The sequence below is a fragment of the Anomaloglossus baeobatrachus genome, chromosome 2, assembly GCF_048569485.1.
Source record: "Anomaloglossus baeobatrachus isolate aAnoBae1 chromosome 2, aAnoBae1.hap1, whole genome shotgun sequence".
In the NCBI taxonomy this organism is placed as follows: domain Eukaryota; kingdom Metazoa; phylum Chordata; class Amphibia; order Anura; family Aromobatidae; genus Anomaloglossus; species Anomaloglossus baeobatrachus.
Genome location: NC_134354.1, coordinates 452,427,201 through 452,447,547, shown reverse-complemented (window position 1 = coordinate 452,447,547; position 20,347 = coordinate 452,427,201). Strand labels below are relative to the sequence as shown.

General features: G+C 40.9%; 1 protein-coding gene across 1 annotated transcript in view; it reads left to right on the top strand.

Moving 5' to 3' along the window:
• The first annotated feature begins 724 nt into the window (after positions 1-724).
• RFLNB (refilin B) overlaps positions 725-20,347 on the top strand; it is a 32,470-nt gene continuing 12,847 nt past the window's right edge. The window contains exons 1-2 of the mRNA XM_075334210.1: positions 725-1,092; positions 19,908-20,014. Of these exons, the coding sequence (XP_075190325.1) occupies positions 907-1,092; positions 19,908-20,014 (293 nt within the window). The 5' untranslated portion in view covers positions 725-906. The remainder of the gene's footprint in view (positions 1,093-19,907; positions 20,015-20,347) is intronic.

The window sequence follows — 20,347 nt, the reverse complement described above, 5'->3', positions numbered from 1 at the left end:
TTAAATGTGAATCTACAATTTTCAGAGTCATGAAAATAAAGAAAACTCTTTGAATGACAAGGTGTGTCGAAACGTTTGGTCTTTACTGTATATATACACAAAAAACTGTACATTTTTTATAATAAAAAAACGAAAAATGTTCAAAAACAGTGATCGTAAGGTGTATAGAAAAAATATGGTACCACTAAAAATGTCACTTTGTCCTGAAAAGAATGCGGCCCCCCCCAAATTATTTTTTTCTATGTGTGGCCCTTATACCCAGCCAAGTTTAAGACCCTTGCTCTAATCTATCCAACCAGCCATCTATCCATCTCTGTTATGTCTGTCTATCCATCCACCTCGTGTATCTCTAATCTATCCAACCAGCCATCTATCCATCTCCGCTATGTCTGTCTATCCATCCAGTTCTATGTAATCTGTCCATCTAACCCGTCCATCAACTATTTTTACACTATGTGATATAGAAATATAGTTGAGAAAGTTCCATAAAACTTGAAGCAGCTGATTTTATACACAGACCCAAAGTAAATCCAGTAGAAATATGGGGATATATAGTGTCAGTAGCCTGAGGCGTGAGAACTCTCATGCCTGCATATTAACAATTAACTAAGGCTTAATAATAAACCCTGGGATCCAGCTGTAGAGGAGGGGGAGGCAGCCGAAGGCAGCCCATCCCATCCCATACTGTGCTGCTACTGCTCACACAAGTTCCTTCTCACATAACTCCAGTCCTGGCTGCTCCTCAGAAGGTGACTGGTGTCTAGAGCTGCTCCTACTCAGCACAAGCCAGACATATTGCGTGACTTATTCATTACTGCTGAGGGGAACTGTCCATTTAACACTTGGACTCTTTCTAGTTTTCATCAGCACATCCAGCCTGCACCACCAGCCCAGCAGTCTGCAGCTATGGTTGGGAGGCTAAACCTGCAAGATGTCCCAGATCTTCTAGACATGAAGAAGAAGAGTGACAGGGTCTTGGACAGTCCAGACTCAGGACTTCCTCCAAGTCCTTGTCCCAGCAACTGGCTCCTAAGCTCAGTCTCATCTGAAAAGTCATCTGACCAAGACATCTCCAGCCATACAGTGCAGGTGGTGAGTAGACAGCTGACATTACAGGGTCAATGGTCAGGGTTCAGACTGTCATACATGTCTGCTGGTATCAGCAACACATCCCTCTGATACTGAATTGACCTCATCCACAATCACATGTATGAGTGAAAGTATCTTGTGTCTACGTGTTAGGTCTATTATGTGTAAATATGTACTATATAATATATTCAATGACGTGTATATAGTATGTAGAATGTGTGTTATAAAGTATGTGCACATATTATATATGGTAATGTGTGTATAGCACTGAGCGATAAATATATTTCATCTTATATATATATAAAAACAATATTCTGTGATATATGTTTATAGTGTGTGCGCGGTCTTTGCTATATATGTCATTTATTATCTGCATATAAACTCTGTCATCTATTTAATCTATTTATCATCTATAGCTCTATCTATCTAATCTACCTATTTTCTATCATCTATCTATCTATCATCTATCTCTATCTATCTATTTTCTATCACCTATCCATCTATCTATCTATCTATCTATCCCTCTATCTATCTATCTATCTATCATCTATCTCTATCTATCTATTTTCTATCACCTATCCATCTATCTATCTATCTATCTATCCCTCTATCTATCTATCTATCTATCTATCTATCATGTATCTCTATCTATCTATTTTCTATCACCTATCCATCTATCTATCTATCTATCTATCTATCCCTTTATCTATCTATCTATCTATCTATTTATCTATTTATCTATCCCTATATCTATCTATCTATCTATCTATCTATCTATCCATCCATCTATCTATCTATCTATCTATCTATCTATCTATCCCTCTATCTATCCCTCTATCTATCTATCTATCCCTATATCTATCTATCTATCTATCTATCCATCTATCTATCTATTTATCTATCTATCTATCTATTTATCTATTTATCTATCTATCTATCTATTTATCTATCTATATATCTATCTAACAATCATCTATCTCTCTTTGTTATAAATACTATTGTGCACCGTATTCTTTATTTACTATCTTCAGTTGTATTTTTTGTTTTATTATAATTATTATTATTTTATTTATTTATTTTTTTTGCTTGCTTCTAGTGTCATCTCATATTCCACAGCACATTTACACACAGAATCATCTGTCCCCATTAGTGCTCGCAATCTAAATTCCCTATCAGCATGCAAACACACACAAACACGAGAATATACAAACTCCTTGCGTATGTTATGTGCCTCTGTGTATTTTATGTTATCCGTGTCCATAAGGTACATAAGGTGTGTTGTATATTAGTGTTTATACAGTATATATTGAATATGATGAATAAACACGAGACTTTACACTATGTATATTCTCTGTATTGCAGTGGATATGTATTATAATACTGTCTTCCTAATGACATAAATACAGTTATATAATAGACAAGTAAGGCGCACTAGTTTCTGCCCCACAGAGGCTGACCCTAAATGTCCTTAGACCCCTGTAGGTCAGTGCTGTAGGCAGGAGGAGCGCAGGCGCTTGTTACTGCCGCACACTGTACAGCTATGCTCAGCTCTGGTCTCAGGTCTATAATAATCCATCCGTCTCATCTGGTGAAATTTCACAATGCAATAATTTGTCAGTGTGTTACATATACATCACATCTGTCTCTCTTTGTTTGGGTTTTCTTTCACATTGTAGTCTATGTTGTTTTCAGCATACACATATCATAATCTCCTATACTGGCAGACAAGAGAGGACATGTGTACAGACGGAGATAAACCATACTTACCATCAGATTTTGATAACCACCTTTGTGCATTGTTGTAGAATTAATGCTCAAAAAATAATACTATGCTTGACAGTTACCTATAACCCAATCCAAGCAATTACCTAAGGATAGTGCTTATCCTATATTAACTCTTGTTTTTTTAAGATGTCTTGTAAAACTGTTATGGAGCAGATCCTGCCTGTGCAGATATCTTGTACACTCCTGAAGCTGGGACAACACCGACTAGTAATGGATGGTGCAGTCAGTGTATATGAATGGACGTGTCTGTGGAGGACCCACTATGCTGTCCACGCTCTGTAGTGTTTTGTGTAAATGGAGATTTTTAATATAATAATCCTTCCCGAGTGTCAGCCATTCTGTTGTCATATCAAAGACTTAGGTGGCTAGACTGCTGCGAAATTTACTGTAAAGTTTTAACTTTCTCATTGTTACCTGATGGTGAAGGGCCTAAAGGTATCATGATCCTGGCTAGTATCTCTATATGTTCAGAGTCTACGAAGGAAACATGTCTGAAGGATAACATTGACCCGAAGAGGCCGTTGTTGTTTGACGAACATCTGACATGTTATCAAGACATATCAGTAGTTGTGGCTGGTGAGGATCCATAAACTGATACCCACTGACCACTAGAGCTGAGCGATGGCAGCGTTCTGCTGAGTTCCATGCCCCTAGGATCACTCACTACATGCCATTGATAGTATATTACCTGCTAATCGTTTTCCAAGAAATGTTGGCATTTTTCATGATTGGTCGCAAAATGGATGAGCGGGAGAAAAATACGGTTGTCCCAACACAGATAACATCTATTATATGAGAGCAGTCAAGGTGATCAGTTAACACATGTAAGTCCATTAGAGAGAAAGAGCTTAGTTCGGAGCGGTGTAACCTCCCTCTTTAATGTTTACATTCCCTCAGCAGGTTGTATGGTTTCCGCTATACTTGGTCATCCTCCTTCCCAATAATTCTGAGAAACCACCTAATAATTACTTGCTTTCTCTGCAGTATTGCATCTCTGTAACTAAAATTAATGAATGCTTTTAAATTTTGAATATACACTCCCTGACAGAAATTCTGTCGCTTATCCATGTTATGTTAATAAAAGCTTATAACCTGACTTTAAATTCATCCATTGGTTTCATAAATTACTCTTTTGAAAGCTGAAACCCTCCCAAATTTGGTTTAGATTATGAAAATAAAGTTGCTGCAAAGCTGAAATATTGATCATTTAATGAACACAGAAAGATCAGATTTTGGCAAGACAAACGTTTTCTCGCCTTGTCATATAATGCACCCAATCCTAGTTTACATCCGCACCTGTGCTGACTAAATGATCGGTTAATCAGTGGGTGTGTACAAAAAGAAACCCAGCATCCCAGACCTTCAGGTGAACTGCAACTTGACCTCTGCAAACATGCCAAAAATCTACCCTCTGACCAAAACCTTGATTATCAAGAGGCTGAAGACCAGATCCACTGCAGAGGTGGCTGGCACCTTTAATATGTATCAGCGTCAAGTACAAAGAATTAAAAAAAGATTTAAAGAGACTGGAGATGTTTTTGACCAGCCCAGGTCCGGCAGACCCCGCAAGACAACTGCTTAGGTGGAACTTTGTTGGTTAGAAAATCCAAAGCCAGCCCCTCTTCCACTGCAGCAGAACTCCAACAGGCCTGGTCACCTCAAATCCCTGTGTCAACTAGAACAGTTTGTAGGATTCTGTCTTGAAATTGCCTCCATGGTCGAATCAGTGCCCAGAAGCAAGCACTAAACAAAAGGCAATTAAAAAAACGTGTGGCATTTGCCAAGTCCCACAGCCTGCTAAACAGATGGACGCTGGAAAAGTAGCAGAAGGTGGATTTCTCTGATGAATCTTCAGTTGAATTACACCACAGGCACCACAAATACTGCAGGAGACCTACTGGAGCCTGTATGGATCCAGAAAACAGTTAAGTTTTGTGGTGGAAAGATCATGGTCTGGGGTTACATTCAGTATGAGGGTGTGCGAAACATTTGCAAGGTGGAAGGCAATATCAATAGCCTTAAATATCAAGAAGTATTAGCCACCTCTTACATTCCCAATCATAATAGGGGTCAAATTCTGCAGCAGGATTGTGCTCCATCTCATACATCCATCTCTACAACAAAGTTCCTCCTGGCAAAGAAGATCAAGGTGCTCAAGGACTGGCCAGCCCAGTCACCAGACAGAACATCATTGAGCATGTTTGGGGTAGGATGAAAGAGGAAGCTTGGAAGACAAAACCAAAGAATCTAGATGAACTCTTGGAGGCATGTAAGACTGCATTCTTTGCTATTCCTGATGACTTCATCAATAAATTGTATGAATCATTGTTGAACTGCACCGATGCAGTCCTTCAAGCTCATGGAAGTCACACAAAATATTAAATATGACTCTAATAGCACCACAACTTTATTCACCAATGTTATGCAACATATGTTTGTATTAGAAGTTAATTATTTGTTTGAATTTCACATTACTTTCTGTGGGCGACAAAACTTTTGTCTTGCCAAAATCTGACCTTTCTGTGTTCATTAAATGATCAATATTTCAGCTTTGCAGCAACTTTATTTTCATAACCTAAACCAAATTTTTGAGGGTGTCAGCTTTCAAAAGCGTAATTTATTAAACCAATGGATGAATTTAAAGTCAGGTTATAAGCTTTTATTTACATAACATGGATAAGCAACAGAACTTCTGTCAGGGAGTGTGTTGTGGTTCTCCATAATTATGTGGCTCTGGGTTCTAGCTACTTTTTTCCCAAAAACAAGATGTAATCGTAAAAAATCCCTAGCATGTTTTTACAGACTTTTTGGAGTATGCTTGAAATATAAGCCCTACTCCAAAAATAAGCCCTAGTTACAGTTAGGGCCGGCTTTAGGGGGAGGCAAACTGGGCAATTTCTCAGGGCCCCCACTCTTAGAGGTCTCCAGCATTTGTATTCCAAGGTTAAGACTGATTAAGGACCTTTGGTGACTTCACAGTCGTTGTTATAAGGAATATTCTCTCTCTCTGAGGAATGTATCTCTCCCTGAATGCTGAAGATTATTAGTTACAACAATTGTTGTTTATTCTTGTGCGCAACTATTCAACAGTGAGCAAGCATACTCTGTGTATATTCACAGTCATGTGACCATGATGTCACCAATGGTCTCTTAACTGCAGGAATCTAAAGAAGCTGAAAAGAAGACAGGTTGGTATGCAGAACTCACATTAGGGGGAAGAGAGAGCAAACTGGGCAATTTCACGGGGCCCACAGAATGTCTATCTTGAGGTTAACACTGCTTAAGGAACTTTAGTGACATCACGGTCATGTGACCATGCCCATGTCACCAAAGGTCTCCTAACTGCAGGAACCTAGAATTGAAAAATTGAAGAGAAGACAGGCTGGTATGTATGTGCAGAGTGTGTATATACATGTGTATGTGCATTGTGTGTGTATATGTATGTTATATATATATATATATATATATATATATATACACCGTGTTTTTCCAAGAATAAGACACTATGTTATACTTTTTTTGCCCCCCAAAAAAGCACTAGGGCTTATTTTTGGAGAAACATGGTTGGGGGTAATTTTACCCCCCCAAAATATCAGACACCCCACTTCCCAGGAGACTCATACTTGCCAGACCCGGACGTCTGCGTGGCTGCCAGGTCCTCCCTGTGATCTCCGGTGGGTTCTGCATGCCGTCCTCCCCTGCTTCTGGATGGCTGTCTGACACTGACACTGACACACACACACACACACACATTACATTCAGCGTTATAGAATACTTCTGTCCGCAAGGAATGATGGGAGGAAGTCACGTGTCCACAGGTCCTGTAAGCTAGCATTGCGGCAGGTCCTTGCGCTCCACTGTACAGCCTCCCAGGATTCTGCCAGCCAGAAGAAATCGGTGTCACTGGATGTGGTATGTGTGTGATGTAATGTGTGTGTGTGAGATCTGATTGTGTGTGTGTGAGATTGGATGTTTGTGTGTGTGATCTGATCGTGTGTGTGCGTGCGATCTGATTGTGTGTGTGAGATCGGATGTGTGCGGGTGTGCGATCACTGCAGGTCCTCTGTCCTTGCGTCTGGTGAGAATGATTGTGGGGTATCCGCTTTCTATGATGAAGTGTCCTGCAGTATCTTTAACTTTTTTAGCTGCACGGACAATTCATTATTGAACCGTAACTAGGGCTTATTTTCGGGGGAGGGCTTATGTTTAAGCCTTGCTCAGAAAATGCTGAAAATCCCTGCTAGGGCTTATTTTTGCGGGAGGTCTTATTTTTGGAAAAACACGGTATATATGTATATACATATATATAAATATATATACACAGACACACACACACACACACATGCATGTGTTACACACAGGGGCTGGAGAGTTATGTTGATTTTGAAGAATGTGTTATGATTATACACAGCAGGACAGAGAGAAGTGCGCATGCACGTGAGTGCAATGGAGGACTCTGTGTGGATGATGTAGGACGCGCCATCCACATGGAGCAGGGAAGAAGGTCGGCAATTGCAAGCAGAGGGTAGGCGCTGGACCGAGAGCAGCTACGCCCAATTGACCAGACCGTCCCGCACTTGAGTATATTAAAAGGTCTCTTTATGTAATACAGATTGGCTTGGACCCTTATATACAGTATTCTATAATGTGGTATATAACAGCTTTTTGGTGGTGGTGGAAGGTTATAGGGGACAAATCAGGTTCCCTTTAAGGGTAGTTTGCTGGGGAAGCAGTAGGATCTCTCATACCATGCTCTGAAAGACGGTCTCCTACAGGCTGTCCGACCGGTTCCACACTGATGAGCTGAAGACATTCTGCCAGTAGTACAGCATACTTTTCTCTGGAACAAATGCTAAGTAATAATACAAATGATGGAATTTATCAGTTTTGGCAAATTTAAATGGACAGAAACATCTTTATACATCCTTTCCTACCATATTCCTGTCTATAAAATTGGAGAAATGCAAAGATCAACTCTCAATCCTATGGCTATTATATTATGGGTCCTTAGAGCTCACAGGTTGTACTGAGTTGTAAGGTTGTGTACCTAGGTGTACATTCTGGGGTAAGGTCTTCAGAGTCATGGCTGTTTACTTGCTGTATATTGTAGTATTGAGATTGGTATGACCATTTTCCTAATTTAACATGGAGTGAAGAAAAGGTTTTTTTTTTACATTTTTTAATTTTGTACAGTTATGACAACCCTTGAATGAGTTGTTTGGTCATAATATATTGTAGACCTGTCCTGAGCGTGTAACAGGTAATTGGTGATCATGGACAAATCTGCTATTAATGACATTCTGCAGATATATCTTCTGTATATTCTATTCAGACAGCCCCTTTAACATTAAATGAATTGTGTCATGATATCACAGATTGTCATACCAATTCAATACAATCTAGCTCCATCTAGAAAAATAATAGAAATTCAAAGTTTTATAAATAAATAGTGAGAAGAATAGTTTTTAATTAAATATTTATTGTGTCACATAATACATCTTGGGGCATGTCAAATTTTAAGAATTATCTTAAAGACGTTGTGTGGATATAGGTAGTTATGACCTACGTACAGACTACGTCATTGGTAGCAGATTGCTGGGGTCTGAGCCCTAGCACTCCCATTGATCAGCTGTTATTCGCTCTGGCAGAATGATGTAAACTCTTTGAATGGATTTGGTGAGCATATTTCCATTCATACTGTAGCGGGCGCTGTCAAATGTGGACGGCTACTGCAGCACAGCTTTTATCCAAAGAATAGGAGCTGTGATGTAATACCTGGCAGTGACCACTACACTTTGAATGAAGCTCATTGATCACTTACAGTCTTTTGTGCTGATGATGTATTTAGCTAACATAGGGTTGTCTAGATGGGATGAATTTTTAGTAAACCATTAACTATCAAAGGTAATAGATTACAATGGGTCTTCAGCCTCCTGATGTAAACAAGAATGTTCCCATTCACTGACATCAGGCCGAGATCTTAACAGCAGTGATAAGTTAAGGCCCCGTTACATGCAACGACATCGCTAACGAGATATCGCTGGGGTCACGGAATTCGGACGCACATCCGGCCTCGTTAGCGACGTTGTTGCGTGTGACATGTACGAGCGACCGCAACGATCCCAAATACTCACCAAATCGTTGATCGTTGACACGTCGCTCAATTTCAAAATATCGTTGCTCGTTTGGGACGCAGGTTGTTCGTCGTTCCTGAGGCAGCACGCATCACTATGTGTGACACCCCGGGAATGACGAACAACAGCGTTCCTGCGTCCTCCGGCAATGAGGTGGGCGTGTCTCTCCTTCGGCTGGTCTCCACCCCTCCATTTCTATTGGTGGCCTGCTGTGTGACGTCGCTGTGACGCCGCACAAACCGCCCCCTTAAAAAAGAGGTTGTTCGCCGGCCTCAGTGACGTCGTTAGGAAGGTAAGTTGGTGTGACGCGTACCGGCGATATTGTTCACCATGGGCAGCGATTTGCCCGTGACACACAAACGACGGGGGCGGGTGCTATCGCTAGCGACATTGCTAGCGATGTCGCTGCATGTAAAGCAGCCTTAAGACTCGAAGAATTAGAAAGATGCAGAAGTTTAATTTCTTAAATAGAAACTATCAGCAGGATTTCACCTCCCAAACTATTTATATGACCATGAAGTTCTTTCGAAGACAAGTCCAGCAATACCTTTACATGGCCAGTCCATTCCTCCATTACTGAGAAATCAGTGTTTGACTTTATGTGTAAACGAAGTACTATGGTTGATCTAAAGCCTCAGTCACTCTAGTTCTATTGCCAACATAGTGCCTTCTGCTTGACTAACGGCCTCTATGCTATGTGACTTCAGGCAAAGCAGCCGTCAGTAAGCAGAAGGAGGCGGTGCTGGGTGGGGAATAGAGCTGGAGTGACGGAGGCTTCAGAACTACAACTTTATTTAGATATCAATTCAAATGCTGATTTCTCCATAACAAGAGAACAGACTGGCCATGTAAAGGTATTGCTGGACTTGTCTTTGAAAGAGCTATATATACATATAGTATACAATAGTTGGAGGGGGGTAAATCCTGCTGTCAGATTCCCTTGAAAAAAAGGCAAAAAAACCCCCCAAAACTCACTTAAACATGTCACTGTTGGCAAAAATATTTGCACAAATCCCAACTCATATTGCCATTGGCAGTAGATATGACCCAGCCTCTGGGATATCATCACATTTTGTATACTGCACATAGCATAGGCCATAAAATGCTTTATCTATAGCAGGCATTGGCAGATTTGTTATATTCTTGTGAAAGGCTTGAATTCCACATTATGTTCTATCATTCACCTCCAAAATATGAGTGACAGAACTCTTGATTCCTCATGTGAGATACGCCATAAGGAGGAGGGGTAACTATAAATTATTTTGATTTCAAGCCTATAAAATGTATACTTTACAGGGTTGAATGGTACATTGTTTCTTCCTGGATTCTCAGTATATCGCACACTGCTTAGTAAACAGTATTTTATTTCCAACCATAAAACAATCAGGTGGTAATAAAGTAATAAAATATTGTTTTATAATTGTAGAGGAAAATTCAGATGCTGTCATATTCGTGTCACTTGGTCTTTTGTCTGTGATCTCATAATTAAGTCTTCATTTTAAACTGATGTATAATAGTGCTGCCATTGAAGGGCATGAGACCACCATTGCACATGTGCATGCAGTGGCAGACACAGACAGATAAGGGTCCCTGTGCAAGACCAGTATTCAAGCCCTTCTTTGATCTGTGACAAGGGCTGCTTGCTGATTCGAGGGTAGTATTGGACCCCCTAACCTCTTGGGCCCCTGGCGGTTGCACAAATAATATGTCTGCCTCTGTCTTCATGTCTCCAGTTTCACTGATCATTTTCTTCTGGATTCTGAACAAATGCCATGAATTACATGTATAAAAGCATTAGCAAACATTGCTTCCAGGGGACAATATGTGTGTTCCCCATGGATCCCTTATGGCTCCATGCACTGTCATGCAGACTGTACTTCATCATGGACTGGTATGCCAGCTCTATACACTTTCTATGTGTATGAGCCAATTCACACATAGTTTGGTGTGAGTGCAGTCCGTGGATAAAACTCACAGCACTCAGAGCAATTTAATTCAATTTGGCTATTCAGATGACCACGTGAAAGAAATCACAGCATGCACTATTGTCTTCTGTATTACAGAAAATACTTTCCTATTCAAGACAATGGGTGCTAAAAAGTCAGATTCCATACAGATCGACCACCTAGCATCCAATTTTTATAGTAAACTGTTCCTGGCTAGTTCATGTTCTTCGCTGCTGATGTATGAAAGCAAACTCCATATGGATGCCATACGGACTGCCTACAGATGACAAAATCGCCCATTTTTCTGGATGAAAATCAGACGATTGTTTTTAGTCTCACACAGAGAAATCATTGTGTCAGACTTAGCATCACATTTATGTAAAACTGAAACACAGCAGTATAGGAATTATTGTTGGACTAACGGTGGTGTAGCTCCTATTTCTGAACTGTTGGTATGAGTCAATAAATTGTTGGTGAAAAGTGAGGTTGTTTCTAGCTTGTGGGTATGTTCGGTCTACGCTGTCGGAGTTGTAGCACTGCTTCCCTTTCCCATAACTTGCATGTAGGTGTAGTCTTGGGTCTGACTTCCGGGGTGAGCTCTTATCTAATCTCTATCCACCTTAGAGGTATAAAGCATTGGGTGTGTTTCTGGAGTGCGAAGCACAAGTCTCTGGAGCTGTCAGGGTTCTGGATGAATTTAGGGTGACGATGAAGGTTATTCCTGATGAATCTGAAGTTCACAGCTGCTTCTCGGAAAGTGGGGTATGTTTAATGGGGCATATTTGGACACTGCGACTTTATACTGTAATGGCAGAAAGTCAATAAGGTTTATTAGATTGCTTGGACAATCTCAGACTCAGTGTTGTGTTTAAGGGATGGCATTTTATGTAATAATAATAATCTCGATAGTGTACAACTACTGAATCGTTGTCTTTGGAGCCAATTTAAAGGGTTTATCCATCCATGTACATTTTTGAGAAACCATTATGTTGTAACATAATACAATAAATCATAGTCACTATGCTGATCCTTTGTCACTACTTTTCCATGGCTGCCATGGTCCCCCACCAGTCTCTTAATATTCTGTTTGGTCTCTTTAAGTATGTGATCATTGTGGCGAGTGGTCTTATGACTTCAGGAATATATGTAAACACTGGCTGTTTACTTCCAGCTTAGTCCAGATGGGCTTGTGACCACTAATCCCTCCAAATGAACTAGCAGAACGGAGACCGGCAGGGGTCCTAGGCATTATTGGATGGAAAGCACAGAGGAATTAGTAAGGGAAGTATTATGTTACTGCATTCTGTATGATTTTCATGTAAATACTTTTATACCCCCCAAAAAGACAAAAGTATTCATAGAGTGATACCTTTATTGAATGATTTCCAAAAACATATTAGGTTTAGGCGGCCCCTTTAGGGATGTTTTCTACATGTAGTTAAAGAGAACCTATAAGCATGAAAATGCAGTTCAATATGCAGACACCATGTTATAGAGCAGGGGAAGGTGAGCAGTTTTGTGGGTAAAGATTCTATATATTACCTGTGTGTAATTCATGTATACCTCTGCTCTTCTTGGGATTTTCGGTCCAGTAAGCGGTTCTATCAGTGATTGACAGCAGTCTCTGAATGCACACTTTATACGGAGATGCAAGTGAAGCCTTATACTGAATCTTTACTCATAAAACTATAAAATCTGTTCATCTCCCCCTGCTCTATAACATGGTGCCTGCAGATAGGATAGGTTCCTACAACGTCCCAAATCTCAGATTGCTGTCAATGAACAGAAGGAACATTCTTAAGATCCTCCCTAACATGTTAGACTAAAGTAAAATTAATCTGTTAATATCAGTGGCACTGACCGACATTCCAATGTGTATGGGGGTGTCCTGACTCACCCCAGCAGATGATGGTCCAGGGAATCCTTGTTTTTCCCCCTGTAGATAATCCACTGCTGGAGGAGTCTATATGAGCATTATTGGGTATGAGGGCCTCCTGACTCTCCTGAACAGATGATGGTCCAAGAGAGCCTTGTTTTTCCCTGTAGATAAAACACTGCATGAGCAGTCTATATGAGCATTACTGTGTGTGAGGGCCTCCTGATTCTCCTCCTCAGATATTGGTCAATGGACCCTTGTTTTTTTCCTGTAGATAAGACACTGCCGGAGCAAGCTATATGAGTAGTACGCTGTATGAGGGCCTCCTGACTCTCCTCAACAGATATTGGTCTGTCGCGGGCGGAGGAGGGGACGCTGCGCTCACCCACTGCTCGGGCCCGGCTGCTCTGCTGCTGCTTGGTGGTGGCTCGAGCGGTGGGCCGGATCCCGGGGACTCGAGCGGCGTTCCTCGCCCGTGAGTGAAAGGGGGTGGTTTGGTTTAGGGATATTGTCCGTGACGCCACCCACGGTTGTGGTGAGATTGGTGACACCACCGCTGCTCTGGACGGGGATCCCGGGAGCGGTGACAGGGAGAAGCTTGGATGTTGTTTTCTCCCCTCCGTGGGTAGGGGGTTAGTTGTCCCGGGGCCCAGTGATGGGGTAGGTAGGGATGGATGGCAGGCGGGTTACGGGGCCTGACGAGGTGCAGGGTCGCGGGGGCAGCACTGTGCCGCACGGCACGGTGGTACTCACTCAGCCAGTAACGAATACACAGTCTCTGGTAAAACAAATGGCTGGATGGATGGGTCCCACAGACGGCTGCGGTGTTTCTCCTCCCGGCAGGTTGATGGTGACTGCCTTTCCCTGCACCTGTGTAGTGTGTATGGTTCCAATGGGTTCCCACCGGTAACCCGCTCCCCAGCTTGGATATGTGCTGAAGGAGCCCCTTTTGCCCGCAGGCTCTGGCCCTGGGAACTGTAGCCTTGGCGGTAGCTGTGTTTCCCTCTAACGGTTGGACTGTTGCCTTCTATCGGGACTTGGCTGCTGGGAAACCCCGGAGGTTCCCTTCGCTAACGGATTTGACAATTTCAGTGGCGACTCCTAGCCTTGTCGGGGTCCGTAAGCCCTGCCGGTTGGTGCTGGCTTCTCTTTGCGTACCGGTCCGGTACCGCCGGGCCACCGCCCATCCACGGTCCTTACGGCTAGCTCCAATAGACCTCTCCTGCAGACGGTCACCACCGTCTGCCAACCTTGCTGCTCCGTCCGGGCCACACACCCGGACCAACTGCAGTCTGCTCTACTGCCACTTTCCTTCCTTCCACTTCAAACTCTCACTAAAAAAACTGACTCTTTTCCCGCCTCCAGGACTGTGAACTCCTTGGTGGGCGGGACCACCCGCCTGGCCCACCCCCTGGTGTGGACATCAGCCCCTGGAGGAAGGCAACAAGGATTTCTGTTTTGGCTTTGGTGTGCCTGACCGGGGTGTGGGGTGTGTTGGTGTAGTTCCTGTGACGTCCTGGCACCACAGGTCCATGGATCCTTTTTTTTCCCTGTAGATAAGACACTGCCGTAGGAGTCGATATGAGCTTTACGCTGTGTGAGGGCCTCCTGACTCTCCTCAACAGAATAAAATGAAAGAATCCGGCACTCAAACGTGTTGGATGTAACAAAAAGATCCCTTTAATGCGTCACACCATACAAAGTGTATAAAATAATATGACGTTTCAGTCTCACCAACCTTTATCAAAAAATACACTAAAGAAGAACAAAGAAAAAAAGAAAAATGCAAAAAATCATAACTAAGGACATAACACAGAAAGGAAATTACATATGAAAACAAGGAGTGAACAGAAAAAAAGCCGCTAGGTGGAAGTACAAACAATAATGTAAGATGTATAATGAAACTGGTAAGAGAACCATAGCATATGGGGAATAAATTACACAAACAGAAAAGAGGCCACTAGGTGGCAGCACGAATAAGAACATCAAATGCATAGTGAAAATGGTGTATATGAATTTTAGAATCATAAATCTCATGAAGGACATCAAAAACACAGTCTTCCGTAATGACTGGAAGGCGATTCCTGGCTGGAAATATAAGGGAAAAAGGGAGGTGTAGAAAAAAGAAAAGAGAGAAAAAATACACTACATGCCATATTCCCCAGTGTTAAGACACCTTACCTAGGCATCATAACATTCTCATACACGCCACAGTGGTAAGTCACCAGCAGACATCTTTTACCTTTGTATGGTTAACAGCATATTGTCTCATATCATTACCTCCTGTTCTCATAGATTCCTACATTGTGCACCGTTCACAGCCAGAGCCGTCATCCACTGTGCGCACTTTTGACAGATACTACTTATTAACATGGTCTAATCAAGCCCATATCCCTCGTAAAGTTACCCTGCATTAACTGATTGTTTGCTGGTCCATTGTCTTGCCCATCATTTTCTATGTATATCATGTGACTGCTTATATTTTCTAGTATTTGTCCCGTATATCATGTGGACACTCTATATTTCTTTCGGGATATTTCTAGCCAGGCATCGTCTTTGAGTCATTACGGAACACTGTTTTTGATGTCCTTCATGAGATTTATGTTTCTAAAACTCATACACACCATGTTCACTATGCATTTGATGTTGTTATTCGTACTGCCACCTAGTGGCCTCTTTTCTGTTTTTGTAATTTTTTTCCCCATATGATATGGTTTTTTTACAAATTTCGTTATACATCTTACATACTGCCACCTAGCGGCTTTTTTTTTCTGTTCACTCCTTGTTTTCACATGTAATTTCCTTTCTGTGTCATGTCCTTAGTTATAATTTTTTGTATTTTTCTTTTTTTCTTTGTTCTTTAGTGTATTTTTTGATAACAGTCGGTGAGATCGAAACGTCATATTATTTTATACACTTTGGAAACAAAGGAATAGAATCAGCTCACCCAGACATCATGGAGACTCCCATAGAAGACAGGTGCACGGTAAAGCCGGCCCGGCTGTGAAACTCCAAGAAGAAGAAAATGCAGCACTCGTGTCCAAAAATTGTATAAAATCTTGCTTTTTTATTTAATTCATAATAAAATGGAAATGTATCATATCCATAGAGTATAAAAAATCTCCATACAGATGAGATGAGATGTCAGGGGGGTACGCGTTTCGAGCTACATGCTCTTAATCTCAATCCACTGGAGGAACAGGAAAAAGCAAGATTTTATACAATTTTTGGACACGAGTGCTGGATTTTCTTCTTCTTGGTATTTTATACACTTTGTATGGTGCGACCCATTAAAAGGATCTTTTTGCTTCATCCAATACGTTTGAGTGCCGGATTCTTTAATTTCATTTTACGGAGTTGGACCCTATCCCGGCACCAATCATATCTCTAGGAGTGCCATTCTTCCATTTCTCCTCAACAGATGATGGTCCAGGCAATCCTTGTTTGTTTCCTGTAGATAAGACACTGCCGGAGGATTCGATATGAGCATTACTGTACATGAGGGCCTCCTGACTCTCCTCAAAAGATGATGGTCTTATTTGATCCTTGTTTTTACCCTGCAGATAAGACACTGCTGGACGAGTGGATATGAGCATTACCGTGTATGAGGACCTCCTGACTCTCCCCAGCAGATGACAGTCCAGGCGACCCTAGTTTTTGTCCCTGTAGATTAGCCACTGCCGAAGGAATCGATATGAGTATTACTATACATGAGGGCCTCCTGACTCTTCTCAATAGATGATGGTCCTATTTGATCCTTGTTTTTTCCCTGTAGATAAGACACTGCTGGAGGAGTGGATATGAGCATTACCTTGTATGAGGACCTCCTGACTCTCCCCAGCAGATGACAGTCCAGGCGACCCTTGTTTTTTTTCCTGTAGATTAGCCACTGCCAAATGAGTGGATATGAGCATTACTGTGTATGGGGGAGTTGGGAGAGAGCCGTCTGCCATGCCATCCTCAGCTAATATTTATCGAATGTGTATGGGAGCCTTTACATACATGTAGAGGTAAAATACCAAAAGGCTTTATTCACAATAGCATTTGTCTGAACATAATTTTCATTCATGGTAGGTTATAAAGAAAAACATTCACAAAGAACAGCACGGCACTTCTTTTTCTTTAAATTCAATGCGTGAGTCTCTAGTGGTTGAACTGATTAGACATGCTTTAGCACATTCTATTGAGGTACCATAAAAGTATATGGTGGGAAAACTTCTAACTAAAATAACATTGCTATCAGATATGGCTTTGCCCTAAAGAACCCCTCTGAACAGTGTTTTAAAATAACCTCTCATGGAAAGCCTTGTGGAGGGAATTCCAGGCAACAGCAGCTGAAAGGAGAATCCCCAAAATAACATGTCAAATTGAAGAATTTTTCATGAAGATCTTTCCTTACTGTGGTTGTAACATATTTATTTTTCAAGCTTGAAAGTGTTGAATAAAGAGAACCCTCCATTCTCCAAACTTCACACCCATGAGCAAGGAACATGTCGATAGGGAATGCCTTTTAATACAATGTTTAATTTGCTATTAGTTAACTTTCAGCAAATATAATGTGTACAGATAACATTGTTTAGCCTGTTCAGGAATGTGAGGAGTTTTCTTCGCCCTCAGGACTTTCTGATGTTTTGTCTTTAATACTTTTTTTTAAAAATGTGTGTGTATATGTATAAAATATGCATATATATATATATATATATATATATATATATACACACATTATATATATATGTGTATATATTTATATATACATTATATATATATATAACTATACGAATATAAATAAATAAATATATATATATATATATATATATATATATCAATCATGTTCTCAGTTTGTCAGAAATCCTCTGAATTAAAGTGACCCTCCCTTTCCCCCATATTTTCCCATTACTGGGTGTTATGTTCTAGGAAGCATAGGTAAATGTTTAAAGGATATCTTCACCCGATCTTACGCTAGTTATTGCACATTACTAAAACAGAAGGGATATCCTTCAATTGTGTCCATTCTGAATTACGTAGATCACTGCCAATACTTGCTGCTTAGAAGTTTTGTACAGACTATATAGGGGGAATTACCTCTCCCTGTTTTTTTTTAAATACAAATATTATCTGGTTTTCTGATTTCAGAAATTAGTATTGATAATAATGAGATGTGTAAGAAAAGTAAAAGATTTTCAAAATGATTTTGGCAATATACATTATATCGCCACTTTTATTATGACGTTGTTTTATCAGTTTTTTTATTACTTTTTAGCAGTTTTACTGGAATAGAAAAGTGTGTCATAGCACAACCCCATTAAAAGAACTCTTTATGGGGTTTGTCTGTTCTCTCAGTGTTTTTATGGGTTTACCACTGGGATCCCATGCTCCAAAGACATAATGATAGGGAATTTAAATTGAGACTGAGAACGATGACAGTGTCTGTAAAGTATTGCAGCAATATATACTGTATGCAATAGAAATAAATAAAAGACAGTTAACCTCTGCTGGTTCATAGACTTTACATAATTCTTGTTAAATGAATTAAATTACCTGAAAGTTTCCCATTGGAAAATATTGTACAGGATGTTTCATTCAATATTGTTACATTATGATATAGATATTTTCTTTATATCTGTGTTATATCTATTGTATTAGTTTTATTTTTTGTTAAAGGGAACCTGACAAGGCAGCATATATTAGAGATTGGCTGCATGATTTCAGACAGATATGTTTGACTATGAAACTCTGCCACATTGAGAACGGTCACTCCAGGGGCGGAGAAGCCACCGGTCCCGCCTGTCTGACTAGTCTCCTTTGCAGGTCAGTCACCATCAGCTTTTAAAGGGAACCTGTCAGGTCCCTTATGCGTTCTAATCTAGAAGCAGGGTGATGTGTGGCCTAGAAACCCCTTCCTACCCATCCCTGTGTTGTAATAATGTGTAATATGAATGTATAAAATTGTGTTTTATTACTTATGTGTTCCGTATGTAAATGAGCAGAGGCTGTAGCCCCCTGGGTGTCGCATTGCCCTGTGGGCGTGATATAATGGATTTACATGAGTGACATCCCCATCACTCCATGAGATCTCGCTCGTGCGCACTTGCCATTCCCGCAGCCTTGTTATCTAAGTGCTTGCTTCTCAGCTTCAGACGCGCACTGCGCATGCTCAGAAGACTCCTGCAGTTCCGGTAACGTGCTGTCTCAGCTGTTTACTTGCCAGCTTCAGACGCGCTCTGCACATGACCGGAACTACTGCAGGAGTCTTCTGAGCATGCGCAGTGCGCGTCTGAAGCCGAGAAGCAAGCAGAAAGGGTAGGAAGGTGTTTCTAGGTCACACATAACCCTGCTTCTAGGTTAGAAGCATATGGGACCTGACAGGTTCCCTTTAAAGTATGTTTTAACCTGAAATGCCTCAGTGTTACAGAGTCAAACATACATAACTGAAATAATACAGCCAGTGTCTAATATATGCTGCCTGGTGATCAGGCAGCATGTATCACCTGCCAGATTCAGTATAACAAAGCTTTGCAAGGAATATAATTTTATATATATATATATATATATATATATATATATATATATATAATCAACAGGTATCATATATCAGGTGCTGGATCTAGGATTGCAGTAAAAAAATACTTTAAAAGCTGCCCGTGACCGAGCTGCACAGGAAACTAGTTGGACATGCGGTCCCAGCGCTATCTCCCGGCTTACTGCCCTGGAGTGACATGTCTCTCCCTATACACACACAGGAAGAGATCTGTCAGCCCATGGCAGTGGGCAGGGATACCCGCCTGTCTTACTACACTCCTGTGCGGTTCGGTCCCCGGCAGCTATGTTTTTCACTAAAATGCCACAGTATTTCATAGTGAAATGTACCTGGCTGAAATAATGTAGTTAGTGTCTGATACACGCTGCCATGGATTGGGAAACATGTATCAGCTGTCAGGTTCCCGTTAACATTTAGTGTCATAAGTGAGAAAAACAATAAATAAATAATTTATGATTTCTTATTTTATATTTACTGTATTTATTTAAAGGTTTTGTTTTATGATGCCTGGTATAATACTATATACTTATTTTTCATAGAGTACGTCACCATCGCTAAGCCTGTCAAGCAGCTACACCCCACGGCTGTGCCCTCTATCATTTGGAGAAGGTGTGGAGTTGGATCCATTGCCACCCAAAGAGATAAGGTAGCGTGTGGAAATTGTAATTTATAACACATTATTCCAGTACAAAGATACATTAAAATATTAGTCACCGGTTAAAGCTGAATAGAACAAGTAAGCACTTTGTACACATTGCAAATCCTTGGAAATTACAGTATTTAGATGAGTGACTCTCTTAGATAAGAGAAATGTCAAACATCCCAAGGTACTTCCCTAAACATTACCACAAAACTTGCAATACGAGTTAACTATTAATTAGGGCCAGTAGTTATAAGGCTACGTTCCCACAATCAGTCTTTGTTAAGTTTTTGATGCTGCAGAATTTCTTGATAATAATTACAGATTATTGTGGTTTAA